The 23426-nt window shown below is 35.1% G+C and overlaps 1 protein-coding gene across 1 annotated transcript in view; it reads right to left on the reverse strand.

Moving 5' to 3' along the window:
* The window catches only part of FSTL5 (follistatin like 5), an 873635-nt gene that overhangs the window by 821529 nt on the left and 28680 nt on the right, over positions 1-23426 (reverse strand). Inside the window, exon 2 of the mRNA XM_062198990.1 lies at positions 8954-9095. Within this exon, the coding sequence (XP_062054974.1) occupies positions 8954-9079 (126 nt within the window). The 5' untranslated portion in view covers positions 9080-9095. The remainder of the gene's footprint in view (positions 1-8953; positions 9096-23426) is intronic.

Here is a 23426-nt window from a genome sequence, read left to right on the forward strand (position 1 = left end):
AGTATCTGGCTTCTGGCTGCAGCCTGGTACAGGCTGAGCTGTTGTGGCCATTTGGGGAATGAACCAACAGATGGAACATCTCTCTCTCTGCTTCTCCCTATCACTATGCCATTCAAATAAATACATCTTTTAAAAAAAATGAATTTAAAATTAATCGTAGACCTAAACGTAAAATATATTACTAGCTCCCAGAATATAATATAGAACAAAATCTAAATGATGTTGCATATTGCAAATCTTTTAAATATATCAAAGGCACAATCCATGAAAGAAATTATTGATAAACTAGATTTCATTACAATTAAATAAGTTCTGAAATGCAAAAGACACTGTGAAGAGAAGAAAAAGATAAGCCACAAAAGACATATCTGATAAAGAACTATATCCAATATATAATGAAACAAAACTAAGAACTCAATTATTAAATGAGTAAAAACTGGAAAATACATCTTCCCCAAAGAAGATAAAGACATACAAAAAAAAAAAAAAACCAGAAAAAAGATGCTAAGACATCATATGTTGCCAGGAAATTGCAAATTAAAACCTCAATGAGAAACATTAAACTCTCCCTCACAATAGCCAATAACAAATACAGGCAAGGACAGGGAGCAACAGAAATTCTCATTTTATTACTCCTGGGAATGTAAAATGGCACAGCCACATAAGAAAATAGTTTGGCACTTTCTTCCAAAACTCACGGACTCTCATAGAATACAGCAATTGTGCTACTTGATATTTATCTGGTGGAGCTGGGTAAATCTGTATATGGATGTTTACAACAGTTTTATTCTAATTACCAAAAGTTGGAAGCGACCAAGATGTTCATCAGCAGGTGGCTGTATAAATAAACTTTAGTACATTCAGACAATGGAAAATTGTTCAGGGCTAAAATTAAATGAGTTACTGAGCTATAAAATGCACAAAGGAACCTTTTTTAAATAATAATGCAACTAAGTAAAAGAAGCCAAAGTAAAAATGTGAATAGTCTAAGATTCTAGCTATACAACATTCTGAAAAGGACAAAACTATGGAGATATTTTAAAAAGATCAGTGATTTCTACAAGTTATGGGAGAGATGAATGAACAGAGCACAGCTTGTGTGATTGTGCATGTTGGATACACGCAGTGGATTTTTAACAAAAACTTATACAACTTACAATACCAAGAGTGAATTCTACTGGGTGATAATGTTTTGATGTATGTTCACTAATCATAATAAATGCACGATTCTGGTGTAGGAGGTTAATAATGGGAGTCTGGGTATGTGATGAGGAACAGAGAATATGTGGGATTTCTTTGTACTCTCTGTTCAGTTTTGCTGTGAACCTAAATGGCTCTAAAAATTAACATCTCTTTTAAAAGATGATAAAGAGCAAAGAGGTCCCTATCTGAATAAAAATCAAACCACACTGCCAGAATTTCTGGTAACATTTGTGAACAAACTTCTGAATTCCTATTGAAAATAGACATTTATTAGGTGTTTCTACCAACTGTTTGCATAATGACTAACATTTCCATCTTGTAAGGGGGCCCTGTGTTTACCCAACAAAGTTGAAAAGCCTGGTGGCAAATACGTCTTAAACTAGGCATGCATGCATTTCTTGTCCTTGGCTCAGCAAATACACTTAGTCATCCAAATTTATTTTCCTATAGACTATCTCTTATTATTTTAAGATTTATTTATTTGAAAGGCAGAATTACAGAGAAAGGGTGGGGAGGGAGGAGGGGAGGGAAAGAGAGAGAGAGAGAGGATCTTCTATCTGCTGGTTCACTCCCAAAATGGCCACAATGGCCAGAGCTGGGCCAACTATACCCACATCTATCCTACTGAAACTTCTAAGGAAAGACATGTACCTTCCAAAATTCCCCAACATCCCTTCCCACTAAAAAAGTGTATTTATTTATTTATTTGAAAGGCAGCATGGCAGAAAGAAAATAAAAGATATAGGGAGATAGACAGAGACAGAGACAGAGAGAATCTTCCATCTGCTGGTTCACTTCCTATATGACAGTCAGGGTTGATCCAGGCCAAAGTCAGGAGCCAGTCTCCCATGTGGGTGCTGGGGCCCAAGCGTTGGGACATCTTCTGCTATTTTCCCAGGCCATTAGCAGAGAGTTGGATCAGAAGTGGAGCAGCTGGGAGTCTAACTGGTGCCCATATGAGTTGCAGGTGCTATAGGCAATGGCTTTACCCACTACACCATGGTGCCAGTCCCAGACTATCTGTTATAAATCAACTTTTGCAACCAATGGCTTTCCCTGAAGGATAGTGCACTTATTACATTTGTAACTCTGGTTTTGAATTGTGTTTTCAATCATTTCATCTGAGATGTTTGTTTTTTAAAATTTATGATGAAATCAATCTGTGTATTTAAGAAGGGGTCAAATTGAATTGTTCAATATTTTATTTGAAATATACAAAATAAATACTTGTTGAAATAATGAGTGACTCTATTTTTTTGTTGGAAAAACTGGATTTATAGAAAGATGTTAATTTTAGAGCAGAGTGTCAAAGGAAAGCAAGTGTTGTGCAAGGATGGAACCCTGGTATTTAACTTCAGCTCAACAGCACCTGGTTATGTTACCCGCATCAAAGAAGTTTGCCTTTCAGGCCCTGTTTTCCCATTTGAGAGTATTCAAAAAAGTTCATGGAAAGTACATATTATGACAAAATGAGTACCAATATTTTTCATCAAGTAACCTTATCTTTAAATTTCATTAACCATAAATATTTTGAAGTACTTTTGTTTAATATTTGTGTGTATACACATATATACATATTTTAAGTACATTGATTGTTTTCTACTATGTTCTAGCTCTAAAAATGCCTACTCTTAGTCCATACTCAACTAATTAATGCAAGAAGCATAACAATGAGTAATATTAGTTTAAAATAATACCACTTTTCTGTTGAGGTTTATAAACCATAGGGTTTGCTACTGAATGCCAAGCTCATAAATCAGAATATTTCTTTCATTTGTAATATGGAGCATTTCTAATTGAATTTATGATATAATTTTTAATAATTAATGGTGCACACAGCTATTTATAATTAATTTATACATTGAAATAGTGACTGCAAATCCCAGCTTGCCAATACACTAACTTTTTAAGCATTTAATTTACCGAATTATTTTAAAACATTAAAATTTGAATAACAATAATTATATATCTATAGAGAAGTATGACATATGTATATAAGTATATGGGTATATAATGTATACTTATCAAGTAAGGGGAATTAAGATTTCCCTCTCTCTGTTACTACTTTATGTTAGCAGCCTAGAGAGCCTCTCTTTTATTTGCTAAGAAAACACATTATAGGTCATTGTGAACTGTCCAATATATGGATTTTAAAGATCAGATTAATGTAACTACTTTATTCAACTGATAACACATAACCTGCTTTGTCTACATATCCATATTTAGAATACACACATTGAGCCATACTAAAAACAAGCACACCCCATTTCAGTTTTGAATAGGCTGCAGAAAAATGGGGCTTATTAACATAAATTTGGGGATATGAATTGCCACTATCCTTTCCACAAGGATTCTGAGAAAAGACAAAAGGCCCTGTAGTATATCAATCAATACAGAGAGCAGTAAAGACAACCACCTAACTGCACCTATATGCTAATATTCAGGTTCTCCTTTTTAGTAACAGAACAAGAGTGTTTCCAGAAGGAATAAAACCATGTTTGTTTGCTTCAACCATCAAGATAACTAAAATATGTATGTATGGGGTATGGTAGGGGAAAGCAGGTCACTCCGTCTGCTAGGAAATCATATTCTAAGGACAGCAAACATTCTATATGCCCAAAGCTGGGACCCATGTGGAGGGGTACAGTATCCTGACAAGCTTGGCTCTATTGCACTATATAAATTTGACTTTAGCTGACCATTTTGTGACATTTGTGTTGAACAGCTGTAAATAGAACAGCAATTCATTACATTTCTAGCATTTTCAAACTTCACATCTCTAAAGAAAAACAATTCTGTTTTCCAGTTCTAGCTACCTTCAAAGGTTTAAGGAAAATATTTTATTGCAGAGTCATAGAATGTAAAGAAGTATCCTTCTTGCATACCACCTACAGATCTGTAATAATAGCACTGCTTTGAGAATTCACCCACAAAGGGATCAAAAGGCAATTTTCTGTATTTCTGTAGTAATCCCTTATCTTGAGAATGTCAGAAGTCAGATGCATTCCTTTATTTACTTGTTTTAGTTAAGCAAAGTGATTCAGTCCACTGAACGCCAATTTTCTCCAGATGAACAAATATACCGTGGTTCCAAGGAATAAACATGCAAACGAAAAATCTGAAAGTCAATAAAACTATTCATAGTCTTACAGTTCTTGAAAGGACAAAATTAACCCAGTCAAATGTAGGTTGAAACTATACCCATATATTTGGTCTTCGTATCTACTTTGCCAACACTGCCTTTAGTTTGGGCCTCAGGTTTCCATAGTGGCAATTCTGCCCTAGTCTATTTTGCAGGTAGTTTTCTCAGTGAGTATGGGGAGATAATTCTCCAGGAGTCTTCCATGTTTTTGCACATACTGTGAGCAGAGATATGAACTACCAAACACTCTGATCTATCTGTACAAGGACATTTGCACATTTATATAGACAATAGCCTGGGACATAGAGAAAAGACACACTCTGGAGTAAAAGGCAACTGTTTATATAAATTGCATTTCCAAAGAAAGTAAGTGGTGGGTATACTTAGTGTTCAGTATAATAAAGATATTGCTGCAAAGAATAGATGTGGATATGTTCTGTACAACAGATCTTGCATCCTTCATCTCACAGTTTTTCTTGGAGACCATATTCTATGATGTTCACTGTACAAGCTACTTTTGTGTGTATCAGCATATGGAACAGCATTCAGAGTATTAGATCGAACGCTGATGCACTGTCTACTGACTTTATTGTAAATAATTAGCTGTTATTTATCTCTGACCCAACTGTCTTGTTTCTTCTATCTTACTAGTCATGAAACTTAAGTGGGTGGCTAACTCATTAGCTAGCAAACAGGATAAAACCTCAGACTGCTCTCAGTTTTTAAAGGTTACTCACATTTTCCCTGACCTATCAGCGTTTGGAAAATGGAGTGGGCTGAGAAAGTTAGAAAAATTGCTTCCTTTCTTTTTTTTTTATTTTTTAGAAGATATATTTATTTATTTGAAAGTTAGAGTTGCACAGAGAGAGGAGAGGCAGAGAGGCAGAGAGAGAGGTCTTCCATCTGATGGTTCACTCCCCAAGTGGCTTCAACAGTTGGAGCTGCACCGATCTTAAGCCAGGAGCTAGAAGCTTCTTTCCGGTCTCCCACTTGGGTGCAGGGGCCCATGGACTTCAGCCTTCTTCTGCTACTTTCCCAAGCCATAGCAGAGAGCTGGATGGCAAGTGGAGCAGCTGAGTCTCAAACCGGCGCCCACGTGGGATGCCGGTGCTTCAGGCCAGGGTGTTAACCCATTGCTCCACAGTGCCAGCCCCACCTCCTTTCAACAGAATTACCACTTATCTCAGAAATGAGGATAATGTGGTTGTGCTTAGGAAGGAGCAAGAGGAACCACATGAAAGAGTGTTATCTACTTCTTGATGACAGTACCATGCTGCTTTATTGCCATCATATTTTTTTCTGCTGCTCCCTTCCTATCTCTGACCTACATTTGCTTTTATATGATTCTTACTTTTCTGATTGATTTTTGTCTGTTTTCCTTTTGCCCCTGGATATGTTACTTTATCTGTGCTTTAATGTTATTTGAATAAATAGGAATAATATTCCTTTGTACCTCAGAATTAGTATATAATTAAACTACAATTAATGTATATGAAAGCACCTAACACTATGTAAGCCAGGTTTCAATTAAACTGATGACTGGATAAAAAAGATGTAATATATTTACACTATAGAATACTACTCAGCTGTAAAAAAAGAATGAAATTCTGTCTTTTGCAACAAAATGTATGCAACTGGAAATCATTATGCTTAGCAAAATAAGCCAGTTCCGAAAATACAACTATGTTTTCTCCGATTTGTGGTAACTGATATACAGAGGACAAAAACTGTGACACATATGAGTGAAACTGACATTTTGAAATCTGATTATTGCTTATGGCCCTTGTCTGTTCTCCTGAGGAACAGTGGTTTTCTACTTGCTACCTGTTCAGTTCTTTATTCATGCAAGGGTTAAGTTTGTGATTATAAAATAAGCTGAACGCATGCTATTTTTACTTATTTAACTTGGTACTAATTATAATTAATTGCATAAATATATGTAATTATATATATGTATATATGGGGGTATATATATATATATATATATATATATATATATATATAATCTTGTTTTCAGCCATATTCTATTCCATGGGGCCATTCATTACACATATGTTTAGTTGGTGTTTACTACATGCCAAGTACTATTCTAGGTGCTCAGATAAGATGAGTAGTTCATATTCTAACGCGAGAAAACATTCAACAAACTAACACTAAGTGAAATATGTGTCTTGACAAATACTGGTAAACTCTGTGGATGAAAATAATTTTTTTTAAAAAATGAGAAGAGAGCTACAGAATGTTCCTGGCTGTTCCATCTTCACTCATGTTTTCAAGAGGTCTCACAAACAAAGGGTCTTTGAGCCCAAGGCCAGTGAGAGTCAAAGGAAAAAAGTGACCAGGAATCCCTGGCATCAAAACAATGACTGATACAAACAAAAATAAAAATGTCAAATATGTGGGCTCTCCAAAAATTCTTGGAAAATGTGTATCATGAAAAAACTGCATGGATTTCAAAAATTTGTGGCATCAAAATCAACATATCTTTGAAGAACCCCAATACAAACCTCAAAGTCCCAGAGAAAGGAAGGTAGCTTTCAAAGTTTAGGCAGACGGGCTAGTAATCAGTGGAAAGTACCTGCTGGGATTTTGTTGGGACAGCACAACTCAGGAGTCCTCTTCAGTCTGGTCAGTATCTACTTCCTTGCATACATTCACACACAGACACACACATGCTCATACATGCTCAGCAAACTCCTTGCACAGCTGAATCCCATCTCCACGCAGAGCTATTTGAAAGTCAGCCATTGCCAGGACAGTCTCTAGCTCTGTCCTTTTAAATACCAATAATCCTATATTATTTCAAAGGATTTAGAGGTAAAGACACACAGAGATAAAGAAGTTTGAGAAGTGACTTAGATACTTTTTGACGAGCACTAATACTTCTCAAGCAAGTTTCACTATATACAGTTTTCCTTTAAAGCCTTATTAAACCGCACAGAAATGTAAAAGTAGTTTAACATCAAATTTAATTCAAAAAGTTTGTTTACAAATATATATAATGAAGCATAATAACTTTTCCTGCTGTATTTATCAGGGACATGACCAGGGAAGCACAGTCTTGCTTTCTACCTGTCATTTTCATGCTATGCATTCATACACAGAATTTCCTGTGTTCCTGGCAGCCGAGAAGGATGGATAAGAGCATTTCCTCACATCAAGACACACAGTCCAGGACAACATAGAATAAATATTCACAGTTGAGCCAGACTCTACTTCCTAATGTGTTCTCAGTACATTAATGAAGGAATTACTATTTCTAAATTTCATATATGGACAAAACTGATTATTAATCCATAAAGTATTGTACAGCATAAGCATAATTGAAAGATAGTAGAACAAGGCCAATTCTCCAATTACATCTACACAGATTAGAAATTAAAAATTTATGAACTCATATCACAACTTTTTTCATGACTTTTGACACTGAAAAAGTGTTTTCATATTTCACTTATTTTTTTCTGGCTATCAATCCACCCGTTTTTTTTTTTTTTTTTACAAAATTAATGCATTTAACATACATAATGCATTTAACATACATGCATATTCAGAAAACCTCAACATTTTTAAGATTAATTTCTAGTATATAAAAATAGGTATATCTTTATAACATTTTTAGAGGATTAAATAAAATAATCCATATAAGAGCTTAGCTCAGCGACAAGCATATAAAAATCTCAAATAAAGGTTATCTATTGTGACAAAATATTATGATACTTATGAAAGTACTTCAGAAAGACATATGCAATGTAAATACCAATGGCAGGTTTTGACAATAAAAGAGAAAAATCTGTACTATTTAAGTTTCAAATAATTTTGAAGGAAAATAGCAAATAAATTTTACAAATTTTTAAAATTTTGGTCCATAAGTAGTATCTATTTTTGTATTTTCTTTTACTTTCCGTGAAAACAAACATGTATTATAAACCAGTAATTGATTTAATAAAAATGGAATTATTCTGTTATCTTCAGCATCATGGACTCTTACTTAAAATAAAAGAACTAGTTTAACATATTAGATTTGTTCTGTGTGACTTACTACATGCTTAATTATAGACTGAATATGTTAACTTGAGGAAATGAAGTATTTGCCTAAATTAGATAGTCCCAGATACTTCTTTTTTTAATATATTCAAAATGTCAAATAATTTCTTTGAAAAATAAACTTTTGAAAATCTATTTACAAGTGGTATAGGTATCTTTATGTTCAATTTTATGGAAAATTCCAAAGATAAGACTTTGCTTTTAGCTTAAAAGGCTCAAAGTATAAAGTTAATAAAATATAATAGAAATTATCAAGTTGATTACATCTCAGCATATTTACTCATTTTTATAAATCCCTTACTGTTACTCCATGCAAACTTCAATAACATATTTTTTAAATGTGGCATCTCTATTCTTTGACAAGAAGTATTCAACTGCCCAAATGATATTTTTCCAAATTTATAGTCCATGTATGTTTTAAGATTTGTATTTCTCTTTATAATAGGGAAACCACAGAAAGCATTTTCTGAAATACATGCTCCTAAGTGAACAATAAACCAAACAGCTAACAGCTTGGTTGATAGTGGGTCGGCATGAAGAGCAGATTCAGAATGTTCACTGTACCTTATGTCGCAATCTTATGAGAGGTTGATAGGACTTAAGTCCGTATACTGCTTCCTTGGTTGGCCTTCCTTCTGACTTCAGTATAACGAGTCCAAGAACCAGAACAGCTGACCAGCACTTGAACATCTTTATCACTTTTCACCTGTCAAAATTGAAATTGCAAGTAATCAAAGAAAATGTATTACATAACAGAGAAGAATATCAAGAAACACTCAATATCACATAGAAATTTCCACAGATCTGATAAAAACTTGCTGGTAGTAGTCAGCTGAATCCATAATAGGCAAGCAACTCTAAAAAAAAAAAAAAAAAAAAAAAAACCAAACTATACTTTGGATCATAACATATACAGTGTTCTTTATTTCATTTACACAGATTCACAAAATACAAAAGAAGAAATATAGGGGTCAATAAACAGTACTGAGGAAAAAAGTAATAAAAACAGATTGAAATAAAATTTAAAAAAAAAAAAGGAAGGGTCAGCATTGTGGCATAATAAGATAACAGTTTGAGCTACCTCCTACAATGCCTGCATCTCATACGGTGACAGCTTGAGTCCTGGCTGCTCCACTTCAGATCCAGCTCCCTGCTAATGTGCCTGGGAAAGGTGCAGAGGATGGCCCCAGTCCTTGGGACCCTGTATCCATGTGGGAGGCCTGGATGAAGCTGCTAGCTACTGGCTCCAACCTGGCCCAACCCTGGCCATTGCAGCCATTTGTGGAGTGAATCAGTGGATGGAAGATCTCTCTATCTCTATCTCTCCCTCTCTCTGTAACTCTGCTTTTCCAATAAATGAAATAAATCATAAAAAACAGTCCTTATAAAAAAAAAAAAAACAAAGGAAACATTAAACCATGACTAGTTTTCTAAGTATCTGTACAGACTAGAAAATTATCAACATATTTATAAATCATGCTCCTTTTTAAGTATGATTGATGAATAAACCTTAACAAAATTATAGCAAATGTAGCTCAGCAGAAAAACTGATGAGAAGTTAGTAAGATAGTCTTTTATGACATACACAATGGAGTACAATGAAAGTTAGACAGATGGGGTATATTGGGCTATTAAAACATCTTCAATGGTATTTTAAAGGAATTTCCTAGAAAAATGCTTTCCAGGTGCTTTAAAATAAAAATCTATGACTCTTTCAATCACTCTGTTTTTGGATATTCCAGATAAGCTGTAAAATGGTACAAGCTAATTATCATATAAACACTAAGCTCTTTTTCAAAACATACAAATATATGCCTTGAGTTCCATCATATCCTTTTTCTACGTTCACTAACTCACCTCCTGTCCTATGGTAACAGAGTTTTCACCCTCCTTTAACTTCTTGATAACTTTAACCAATTGACTAATCCTCATCTTTGCTATATATTAAGCTCCTCTTCTGCATTATTTTTCATCTTTCAACATACTGAAGTCGCCCATGTTGTAAGGTATCTTCTCTCCTATACTTTCTGTATTCTCTACTTCCCGTATTTTTTAAGAGTTTTACATATAACTCCGTTAATTTTCTTACCCTCGTCTGCTTTCTGTCATGCATATGCCACTATAACTCCATCACAGTTGTTAATTTTTGGTTTTCAGCTGTGTTTTTTTTTTTTCAGGATTATATATTTTGGGCCTAGCAAATAACTTGGTACCTACAAGATGTTCAATAAATGAACATCATCTTGTTGTTGAAGGTAAAAGAAAGATGTTTCCTTGAACTCTGGCAATATTGAGTGCAATTCCTATTTCTACTACTGCTTTGTGGCATCTGAAAACTTGAAAAAATTTTTTCATTACTAGTCCATCCCTTTTCTGTCATTTGATGCATAGCCTAACCCTTCTCTCAGAGTTTCATATTTGTTTATAAGATGATAGGATGTTGGCCAGCGCTATGGTTTAGCAGTTAAAGCCACTGCCTATGAGACCAGCATCCCGTATGAGCACTAGTTCCAGTTCCATTGGCTCTATTTCTGATCCAGCTCCCTGCTAATGGCTTGGGGAAAGCAACAGAAGCCAGATGCAAAGGCCCCTGAACCGATGCAGAGAACTTTGATGAAGCTCCTGGCTCCAGACTTCGGCCTGGACCAGTACTGGGTATTGCTGCCACTGGGGAGTAAACTAATGGATGGAGGATCTCTCTGTGGCTCTCCCTGTCTCTCTGTAACTCTGACATTTAAAAGGAAATAAATAAAACTTTAAACAAAAAGATGATAGGATGAAATATATCAAGTGCAAGAGCCCCAGAATAGTGCAAAGGGAATCATCTCAAGTGAGAGATCTTTTTCTCAGGACTGGAAGCACTCCCCCTGTTTCTGTTCTTCCATAATGGGATGGAAGGTAGGAACAGAAAAGCAATCTCTTCCCTGGGGCAGGTGTTTGTCTCCTCGTTTAAACTGCCATTTCAGACACCTGCATGCCATATCGAAACGCCTGGTTCAAGTCCCAGCTCCCCTGCTTCTGATCCAGCTTTCTGCTAATGGTCATCCTGTGAGTCAGCAGCTGATGAGTCCACGCCAGCCACATGAAAGATACAGAGTTCCAGGCTCCTGGCTTCAGCCTAAACAGCCCTGGCTGTAGTAATGAAAAGTAAGAAAGTAGAACAGCAGACACAAGATTTTTCCCTATCTGCCCCTCTCCTTACTCTGTCTCACATCTAAAAATATCTTGAAGTAAAATGAAAACAAAGAAAAATTGAAAATAAAGCAAGTCTGTCTCATCATAAATTTTCTAAAAGTGCTCATGTAAAGGTTTCCCTTTCTCTGCCTCTCTTTCCCTTTCTTTTTCTCCTCTTCCCTAATCTTTTCTTGGTCTGTAGGAGAAAGACATAGACATTCCACATGGCTACCAATATTTCATACACAATAAGATATAAACCACATTAGCAATTAGTTAATTTTGAATAGGTAACCAGATTCTCATAAATCTTTAGTGAGTAAACTACATATTGATAGAAACATACATATTTGAAAGTTTTTAATCTAATCTCTGGTGTTATTATTTATGATTATTTCAGGAATAATTCTATTATTTTAGTCTAAAATTTCTTAATGATATAAAGTTATAAAAATAAATACATATATATACACTTTAGATCAGCAAAAGTTATCATACAACTGGAGTGATTAACTTGGTATCATAAAAAAACCAGATTTAATATTAATAGTTAGATACTTTTTTATCCTTACGAGAAATCTGATTTGTATTACACATAGGCACTTGAGTTCTGATGTTTAAGAATTAAGAACTAAAAGATAAAAGACAAGAAATTGTTAGGCCGGCACCGTGGCTTAACAGGCTAATCCTCCGCCTTGCGGTGCTGGCACACCGGGTTCTAGTCCCAGTTGGGGCACCAGATTCTATCCCGGTTGCCCCTCTTCCAGGCCAGCTCTCTGCTATGGCCCGGGAAGGCAGTGGAGGATGGCCCAAGTCCTTGGGCCCTGCACCCACATGGGAGACCAGAAGTGCCTGGCTCCTGGCTTCGGATTAGCGAGATGTGCTGGCCGCAGCGGCCATTGGAGGGTGAACCAACGGCAAAAAGGAAGACCTTTCTCTCTCTCTCTCTCTCACTATCCACTCTGCCTGTCAAAAAAAAAAAAAAGGAAAGAAATTGTTTCTGGTTTATCTTTTGTGAACAGCTACCTTCTAATATTTTCTGCATTGAAATATCACTGCAAATAATGGAATTCAATTATAGAATCATCAAACCCAACCTAAACAAAAAAAAAAAAAAAGGGCTCTTCTTAATGGATTTACAGAAAATAATTGTCTTGTTTCTCTTCAGTTATATAATGCCAAGATGTGTTATTTCGCTTTATTCATGCATCCAAAGAAGGTATTCTAGAATTTTTTTTCTTTATTTACTTGAAAGTCAGAGTTACACAGAGAGAAGGAGAGGCAGAGAGGGCGGTGGGGGGGCTTTCATGAGCTGATTCACTCTCCAATTGGCCACAACAGCTGGAACTACACTGATCGAAGCCAGGAGCCAGGAGATTCTTCCAAGTTTCCCACGTGGGTGCAGGGACCCAAAGACTTGGGCCATCTTCTACTGCTCTCCCAAGTCATAGCAGAGAGCTGGATCGGAAGTGGTACATTTGGGACTCGAACTGGCGACCATATCGGATGCTGGCACTGCAGGTGGTGGCCTCACCTGCTATGCCACAGCACTGGCCCCTGGAAATTGTTTTAAATCAGTAGCGATCAATCTCATGTGATAGTAATTCATGACAACACTTTCTTACTATAGCAACCTTTGATGACCTGTTAGCTTTTCATAATTAATTAGCAGTCTGTTGACAGCCCACTAAGAACACAGAAAATCATGTGACTAAAACAAACCAGCTAGAACAGGTGGTGCGGTAATGATCTTGGGACCTCTGCCTGTAACCTCCACTTTTACAGGATTGTATCAGAAAACGACCTGGTTCTTCCAGAAAACAAAATTTATATGGATCTTACAAGAACCTGCCTAAGTTTAGATTTAACAATGTCAGACTTTAAAGTGGTCCTTTTAAAAGCAATATTTATCTCCGGCTCAAATTATTTTCCTTTTCACCATATGACATAACATGTCATGCAGTTTATGGTGGTAGGATTTAGAGTGCTTACATTTTTTAATAGATTAAAATTTGAAGGATTTGGATTTGTTTACTCGTCCTCCAGAAAATCACTATTAATCACTTGAGAAAACAAACTAAGAGTGCTAAAGTATTGCTTTAAGAACAAAACACTGCATTTAAGCACTTTCATTTTCATTTTCAGTAAAATCTTCCAAAACATTAAGAACAACATCTATGTGAAAATACAGTAAAAGCTAAGGCTTGCAAAAAAATACATTACGTCTTTCCAACTAAGTAAGAACTGGAAGTTATCATGCAAACTAAAAGTAAATAATCACACCACTATTCATTTTACTTTTTCTCCTAAACACAGTGAACTGGCCTTATTGTACATTTCATATGTGTTCAGCCAGAAAGGCAAATAGCTTACTTTGCATCTTAGCTGCACATAAGTTTGCATAACGTCATGTGAAAAAAATCACATTTTAGAAGTTTAAAAAATAATAATATATTATGTGACCTTCACAATATTGCACTAGTTCAAGAGAAAATTACTATAGGTTCTGTCTTCTGAATTCATTGCCTTCTACTTTGATGAGCACTTAAAATGTAAATTAAGGAAGAATGCAGCTCATAGCACTGACTTTGTCTAAAATCCCAAAGGTACTATGTTATGGATTTTATTTGCTATTAAAAAAAAAAAATCATTGCAACTTTGTCAATGTCAGACAGATTTTTAAATTCAACCTATTCCATACCAAGGTCTCTAGCAGCCTGTGTTCTTTAAATCTGGGACTACATTTATTATATATAAAAAATATATCTGTCACAGTTTAACAATGAAATGCTGCACAGGGAACAACTTAATTTTCTCTGTATTTAAACCTGAAATGCCATGGGGAAAACTTTCCCATTCATTGGGGTCAGCTGAGTCTCAGAGGTTTTCCAGTTCATTCTCAGAAAACTAGAAAGAGTTTGAGACAGGAGTCGACAGTGAATAGAAGACACTGGGATCCAAGCTATTTTCCAGAGGAATTCCAAAACCCAAAGTGGTGTGGGCGAAAAGATAGGATCATGTGACCTTGTTCCTCCACGATAATTCTTAATTAAATTTCTCAGAAGCAAAATCCCCAAATTTTCATGGGAAAGGAAAGTAAACCATTCTTTGATAAACTTCTGCTCAACTGAAAACCTTAGCACATTCCTAGTAGTATGAATAAACACAGAAAATAATAGTTGAATTATTTAAAGAAAACTCCAAATCAGTTAGAACATTCCATCTCATCATACTGTCAATGGTGGTTAAGGGTCAAGACAAAGTCATGAACAACCAACACAACAAAAGTTGAGCCACTTTTCAGCATGCATCATAAGAAAATGCTCATTTTATTTCATACTAGACTTTTCAATGTAAAAAATAACCACAGATAAAAGGGTGCTTTATTATTCAATTTTATCAGATTTTGTATCTATTGCACTTTCTAAGATGGACCAAATTTTAACTCTGTTGGGTTGACCCAAAAAATAAATTTAGGTATTATCAAAAAATAATGAGTCTTACAGAAATGTCATTTTGCAAACCACTTAATAACTCCATATATCTTAAAACATCTTTTTTGAAATTACATGGAAAACTGTATAGCATTCTTATTCATTTTTTATGACAAAAGTAAATTCAGGAGCTTGCGAAGTACAAATCAGAATACAAAATATATAAAGCCAAATATGCAGTAAATAACACCTAAGGATAGAACTAGGCCTTGACTGAAAATATGGGATATGGGCCGGTGCCATGGTTCACTTGGTTAACCCTCCGCCTGTGGCGCCGGCATCCCATATGGGCGCCGGTTTCTATTCCCTGCTGCTCCTCTTCCAGACCAGCTCTCTCTTGTGGCCCAGGAAGGCAGTGGAGGATGGCCCAAGTGCTTGGGTGCCTGTACCCGCATGGGAGACCAGGAAGAAGCACCTGGCTCCTGGCTTCTGATCAGCGCAGCACCAGTCGTAGCAGCCATTTAGGGGGTGAACCAACAGAAGGAAGACCTTTCTCTCTGTCTCTCTCTTTCTCACTGTCTAACTCTACCTGTCAAATAAATAAATAGAAAGAAAGAAAGAAAGAAAGAAAGAAAGAAAGAAAGAAAGAAAGAAAGAAAGAAAGAAAGAAAGAAAATATGGGATACGGAAAAGAAAAATTTCCAACCTAAATAGGGTATTTTATAATTCTCAAGACAAGAGTTGAATTATAATTATTCTATTTATGTATTAACAGAAATGTTTGGGTTGAGAAAACACATTATAACAATTAGATCATTAATTCATTGGATATTTAATAGTGTAACAAATTAAGCACAATGGAGAGTATCAATGTAAGTTCAATCTCATGAGACATACAAAACCAGAATTATCTATTTGAAAATCCCTCCAGAATATATATAATTTAAAGATATTTCTCATAGATGGATGAGAAGTGCCAGTATAATGAACTGAATTCTGATGTTTCACAACTAATTACTTCTAGTAACGCATTTAGAGTATTTGTACCTGTGTGTAGAGGGATGTATCTAGAAATGAATACTCCTAATATCTTAGGTGTTTTTCAGATCATCTGCCATGACCTGAAAGTTTATGGCCTTCCAAAACTCATATGGTGTAATCCAAACCCCTAATGCTTTGGATACCACAGTGGTAACACTAAATGTCATTTGTATTTTAAGTCAACATCACTTAAATCACTCATCTGGGGTTTTCCATATTTCCAAATAAAGCTCTGCAATTGCTCAGGCTCTTTATAAAAATGAGCAGAAAACTGTGACACTATATTTGATCTCACATAGATCGTTAATGAAAGAACAGTAATCAACAGACACCTACTGATCAACAATATCGAGAATATTCTTTATAGTTTGCCCCAGAGAAGACTTAAACATTGCAAAATAATTATACAACTTTTCAAAGTTGTAACAAAAATATATTTACAACAGTATTGAGAAAAGGTTTCTCACAGCTCTTATGTCCCAAAGTAAAAAGGAACAAGAATAAATAACTTCTTATACAATGTAATGAAAGTATATAATAATTTTTTATAATTATCTAATGCAAATAAAAATTTTAATTAATAAACAAAATTTCCCTAAATTTGTGACTTTAGAGATGATACTCAGAAATACGTGTGGTCTGAAGTGACCACACTTTTTTTTTTCTTTTGCTTAAGCAAAGAAAACCATTAATTCCTTTCATATTTACTCATCATAAGATTTAAAAAGTGCCCCTTTTTAAGTAAGCCAGTACTATAAATACATTTTAGGAAGACATGAATACAACAGAATTCTCAAGACTCTAGATGAGAAATCTATACAGGTATTGAGTATTTTTCATTTTCTGGAATTACCAGACTATTTAAAGCAACAAAATGAAGGTCATGTAAAATGATAGTATTCTGCTATCCATGAGCATTTGACAGAGTCTAGAAAAAAATCTAATGATTGAAAAACTTTACCTTTGTTTTTGGTTTTCACTGTCCTCATGAGTTTGTTATTTTAGGAAGGAATACTCTTCCTAAATCCATAAAATGATTATTAACTACATTTAATGTTTAATTATAAGTATAAATCCACTGTCCATAATAAAAAGGCTCATGAGTTTGAAATTATCATCTTTTAAGATCTCTGTCCTTAATGTGTTGTACTATTTGAATTAATGGTATAACTACTACTCAAACAGTACTTTATACTTTGTGTTTCTGTGTGGGTGCAAACTGTAGAAATCTTCACTTAGTATATGCTAAATTGATCTTCTGTATATAAAGAGAATTGAAAATGAATCTTGATGTGAATGGGATGGGAGAGGGAACAGAAGATGGGATGGTTGCAGGTGAGAGGGAAGTTATGGGAGGAAAAAGCCACTGTAATCCAAAACCTGTACTTTGGAAATTTATATTTATTAAATAAAATTTAAAAAAAAGAAAAGCTCAAACAAGCTCAAACATTATAAGTATTTTCTATTCAACTTTTTAGGAAAGTATCTGAACTAAACATGTACAACCTATGTAATAGAAGCTTGCAATCCTCATATATACATATATATATATTTTTTTTTTTTCAATAGACTACATGAAATAGGAAAAGGTTCTAAACAAATGTGATTTTTTAAAAAAAATTCTTTGAGTTCTGGGTTTATATAAGCAGTATTAGCTCAAAGAGAACTATTAAAATAGATCTTCCAGATAAGTCTGGCCCTAAAGAATGACCCTAACAATGGCAAACAAATGATGACTGATTACTTTATGTCAGGCTCTCTATTAAACAGCTTGTATGAATAGTCACAGTTAGTTATATGGCAAAAGAAAATGCTGAGAAATGTGCAATGACTTGCCTAAGATGACTACACTAACAAAGATTCAGAATCTGGTTATTCATGACTCAAAATCAGGACTTTCTAATTAATTTTTAGTTCACATCTGAACAGACATTGGCTATACATCTTTAACATTTTCATTTTATATGATACGGTATGAAATATTAAAAATTTTGTTTTAATAAAAATATTATTTATTTTAATAAAAATATTAAAGAAGCTCCTGGCTCCTTCTTTGGATTGGCCCAGCTCCAACCATTGCAGCTATTTGGGGAGCAAACCTGCAGATGGAAAATCTCTCTCTCTCTCTCTCTCTCTCCCTCTCCCTCTCCCTCTACCTCTCTCTGTAACTCTGTATTTCAAATAAATAAAAATAAATCTTTAAATCACATTGCTAATTAGATATATGAATAATGTTAAATGAATAGAAATAAATACTTTTAAACACATTATTTTAAAAAGACACATTTTCTAATCCAAACACATGTAGCCTATGTAAACATAACATTTTAATTAGAACACAATTTACACATTATTCTTCTCACAAATTTGGTTGTTCAATGTTATTTCATACCATTTTTGGCTGTGTTAACCATAATATGCCATTAGAAGACTACAATGTACGTCAACATGCAGGAACACATTACTAAATATCCATCCATTAAATTGGATAACATGCAGGAACACATTACTAAATATCCATCCATTAAGTTGGATAACATTAGAATCTCATTGTTTCTCCTTAGAGATACCATGGAATCTCCTGCAATGTATGGTGTCCTAATAAAACTCTAGGAATATATTATGCTAAATCAATGAATTAACTATAATAATGGTTTACACTGACACATTGAAACAAATATAGACTGTGGTTATAACATTAACATTGTTAAATAAAAAAGTCAGTAAATGTTAAAATATCAGGACCCATTGGCCTCTTAGGAACAAGCTCATTGGTTGTCTCTAAAACTGGTCTTCTGACGGACTATTTTAAATTGTAGTCACATTCCAAAAGATATGCTTTGGTTCTCTAGAGGACATGGCTAAATGATTCAACTCTATTTGCAAAGATTATAGGAATCCAGTGTTGCCATGATATAACAGTATTTCACGTAACTGGAGAGAGCCAACCACAGCAGGGGCTACTTGCTGAGAGAAGGTTCTCTGGGCCAAAAGGACAGAAACAGCATCAGAATGAAAAGGCACAGTGGTGGTGTCTGAGTCAACTCAGTTCTGTGTCAGTTTCCACCTCATTGACTTTTGCAGACTTGGCCTTCCCTTTATCTATACTCTTGGATCAACAAATCTTACACAATTCCTACAGATGCTACATACATTGCTGGGCAAGAGAATTAAGATTCAAGACTGCTTGCGAAAAGTTTCCATATGCAACTGAAGAGATTCTGATTTCAGGGGCCTTAAATTCAAGAATCTGCAATTTAAACAGAGAGCATAGGTGATTTCAATCAACTGAAGCAAACCCTGCATGAACAACTATACAAACTAGTGTAAAAAAATACAGTGGCCTCAAAGCACATAAACTGAAACTTGTATACAACGCTCCAGCAGAATATCTGTGAGTGATTATATTGCTTTTCAGAATATAATCTAAGAAGCAGATAAAGAAATTCCAGTGCCTGAAGATCAGTTTTCATTCTCTACCTAAGTAAGAGAAGCCAGAATTGTTTTCTATGTAAGTATCCTCCTTTACAGGATTAGGAATCAGAAAAAAAAAAAATTGTAGGCACCATAATGGTCCATCAGGGGTAAAATATTGCACACTTTGGAGTTAAAAAAAAATCCAGTCTTTCCAACTTGAGATGAAATTGTTAGAAGCATTAAAAATGCCTACCTTGCAAATTGTTCCTTGGAGTTTGGGAGTAGGGCATCTTTGCTACAGATGAGATTTGAAATAATCTTTAGAGGCACAAAAGGAGAAGCTGCACTCAAGAAAATTGCAGGTATTTAAATTTCTCTTTGAGATTTTGCCATCTGTTCTCCAGGAAGAGCTAACTTCACCTTATTATCTACTAGACGAGGAAGTGGTTTGGCTTTGAAAATTATCAACCTGTAAACTCTGGCATGCTATTCAGCGATTACAAATACTTTAAGTACATGACCTTTGTTAATTATTAAAAACAGAACATAATCATTCCAAAGGGTCCCAGACAAAGGGGAAATAATGCAATTCTAGTAGTTGTTCAGGACTTTACACTGTTGGGGTTCATCTAGGCATTCTCCTAGGCTTTCAAGCCTTTAGCAGTATTTGTCCAAATAATATTGAAAGGGAAAAATGAAAGCTTGATCTGCACTACACAATTGAACAGTAGACTGAAATAGGTCGGTGAGTTCTCCAGAATCTCAAGATAGTAACTTACAAGGTCACCCCCAAATCTGCTCTTACGTTCTATATAGCACACTTAGAATAAGAGACAGACATAGTGCAGTTTCCTGACAGTTTCTTCTTCAACTGACTGTGTTTCCTTTCCTGTTGTCACCCCCAATTTTCTCTTCTCCCATTTTACTTTAATAAGAATCCTGGTAATATCCAGACACTTTAAAACGTACCCCTATATCCGACTGGGTCAGTGTTTTGATTGGTGCCCCTCATATGGTAAGGATTTAGTGGGTAAGTGAATAAATCTCTATTATGTAGAGTTTCCTAGAAATAAAACTTTCTAAATTTGTGATCATTGGTGCCACCAAATGGTGCTTCATTACTTCTGCTTCTGCAATTATGTCACATTAAACAATAAAGGATAGAGATTTGTGCATTCTTCTCCAACATATACTGTAGTCAAATTTACAGTTTGACTACAATATGCTTTGCAAAAGTCTTTTCTGATTGAGTCTGGCTGGATCTTCTGAGCTTCCTGTATCTGCATGTCCCTATCTCTTTCAAAGTGTGGGGAGTTCTCAACTACTACTTCCTTCAGAGTGCACTCTCACTAGGATACATGCTGCCACCAGCTGTGCTCTCTCTCTACAAGATCTAGACTTAGGGCTTGTGTTTGAAGGGCACCTAATCCTGAGAACTGAGAGATTTGTGATTTGGCTCCAACGTCATTCAGTATAGGACGAATCACTGAAATTGTGTTGTTGTTTTTCTGTTAACAACAGGATGTGGAATGGATAATATCTATTGTTTTTTAAAATTCAAAATTTGATTTTTAATCCATACTTATTATTATCCTTTCTCTTTTCCTTATCCAATGTATTTCCTCTCACTTCTCTCTCCAGACTTCCGTATTGTAAAAAGTCCAGGAATCACAGTAATCCTGGAAAAATTTAAACCAGTGTTATCTCAGGTCATACAAGCTTGGTGGAAGTACACTGGGAGAGAATCATTTTAGTCAGAGGGACCTAAAGGTATACTCAGTAGCTCAGAGCAATCGATTTAAAAATATGTGATTTCATTGTTCTGAAGTTTTACATTTTAGAAGGTGCATTTTAATCAGTAACTGGCTGATGGGCTTCAGGCTAGCAATTACACAAAGCTTTTTGTTAAATGACAAGGGAGAATCTTTCAAATATGTTTTGATTTGTTTATACATGGTACCTGGAAAACAGCAAACTTAGTAGCTCTTTGGTTTCTAAACTGTATTTCTAAACAATGCAAATACATTGGAACAAATTAATTTAACCCTTTACTATTTGGCTCCTGGAGACTGTAATTCCATTGTCCCATTCATATCCTAAAGGGAAGTAGAACAACAAAGGTATTATCCTACACAGTCAGAGGAGTCGTTTTAACGGGTCGGAATCATGAACGCTGATCTCATTTTCCCATAAATGTTCGCAGCTCAGTCTCATGGAATGGCTGTGCTTACCACCACTGATGTTTATAATCAGTGTTAACATAGGAAACTCATACAGCCAGCCAGGCAGTCTTTTGCTTCTCTTGTTAACTGGGTTTGTTATTACTGTTTCCTCAATTTCCTAGAGGATTCATGTACATAATCATATCAGCTGCTAAACGGGTGGGAATTGAAGCTATTCCACATTGTGAAAGCATTAGCATTTGCCGACTTAGAAGCTACATAAATTAATGCTTTTCTTTCCAGGTTTAAAAACTTCCTCTAGTTCTTAGCTTGGTGGATTTGTATTGTCAGCAAAGTACAAGTGGAGTTTTCATGATTTTGTACTTAATGAGTTCATTATGGAGTCAATCAGTAATGAAGTCTTCAAAGTGGATTTGCTCAGGTCTTTTTGCTGTAATTATTTTTTTAAATAATTGTATTAATCTTTTATGTTTATCAATCATTTATATTTAAAACACAATAGTAATTAATTTGAACAAAACATTCTTTTTTACATTTCAAATTTCATTTTTCTTACAAATAGGATATATATTCACTGTCATTCTTAAAATACATGACTAAAAAATACACAAACATGAGAAAAATACAATAAAAATTACTTGTAATTCCTCACTCCAGAAGCACTGATGCTTAATATTTTGGCATATTTTGGTCTTTTTCTTATGAATACAACATATACTTGAATTCCTCTCAATAAAGCTTCTTTCTACACAAATCCCCCAAAAGTTATCTCTGGGTCCTTTATATCTTGATTGTTGTTAAATCTGACAAACATGCTTTCTAATCTGCACTAGCTTTACCCAAATACTTGTATTTCATTATATTCAAGCCCCAGAGGACAGGGGTTGCATCTGTCTCACTTGTCACTGGAGTTCAGTGTTAGCACAGGACCTGCACATGATGCGATTCCATGGGTATTTTGTGGAAGAAATGGTCGTGTTCTTCATTTTACAATATCTGAATTCTATTCTATGGTAATAAGCATTATAAATTTTCACTACTTCTCAGAAGAGAGTTCAAAAATCTCTTTCATTTTCTTCTGTTCTTCTCCATGCACTTTTTTTTTTTTAAACAGGCAGAAAGAGAGAGACAGATAGACGGACTGACAGGTAGAAAACTCCCATCTACTGGTGGACAGGCCAGGGCCAAAGTCAGGAGCCAAGAGCTCGATACAGATGTCCCACGTGGGCAACAGGAACCCAACCAGTTGAGCCATTCACAACCTCCATTAATAGAAGCCAGAAGGCAGGCACTAGACTGGGACAGTCTAACAAGGGCTATGGGTGTCTTAACTGACATTTTAACTACACTAGGCCAAACCCCTGCCCTTCCACACACTATCACTACTGGTGACTTTATGTTCTAGATCTTCATCTTTCACAATCTATTTGGCTTTCTATGCACAATTATGACTCTAATTACAACACAGATAGTTCTTATACCAAAATCCTTCATATATCTTCTACCTTCTGCTGCTTTCCACACCTATAATATCTCAGAAAATGTTTCATGCTAAAAAATGCACTCTTCACCTTCCCATCAACCTCTGTGAGATCTTTAGGAACACTGATTCTAAAATGGACATGGCTGTGAGGGTGAGGAGACAGCAATTATACATGGAGAAGGAGAGGGACTGAATAGCACTCTGGAGCAAAAACAAGGCTATGATGATTATGTCTGAGGAAAACGTACCAGAAAACACAATTCCTTACTAACAGTGTATCAAATGTAGGCTTTACATCTTTAGAG

Source organism: Lepus europaeus, chromosome 8, assembly GCF_033115175.1.
Source record: "Lepus europaeus isolate LE1 chromosome 8, mLepTim1.pri, whole genome shotgun sequence".
Taxonomy (NCBI): Eukaryota; Metazoa; Chordata; class Mammalia; order Lagomorpha; family Leporidae; genus Lepus; species Lepus europaeus.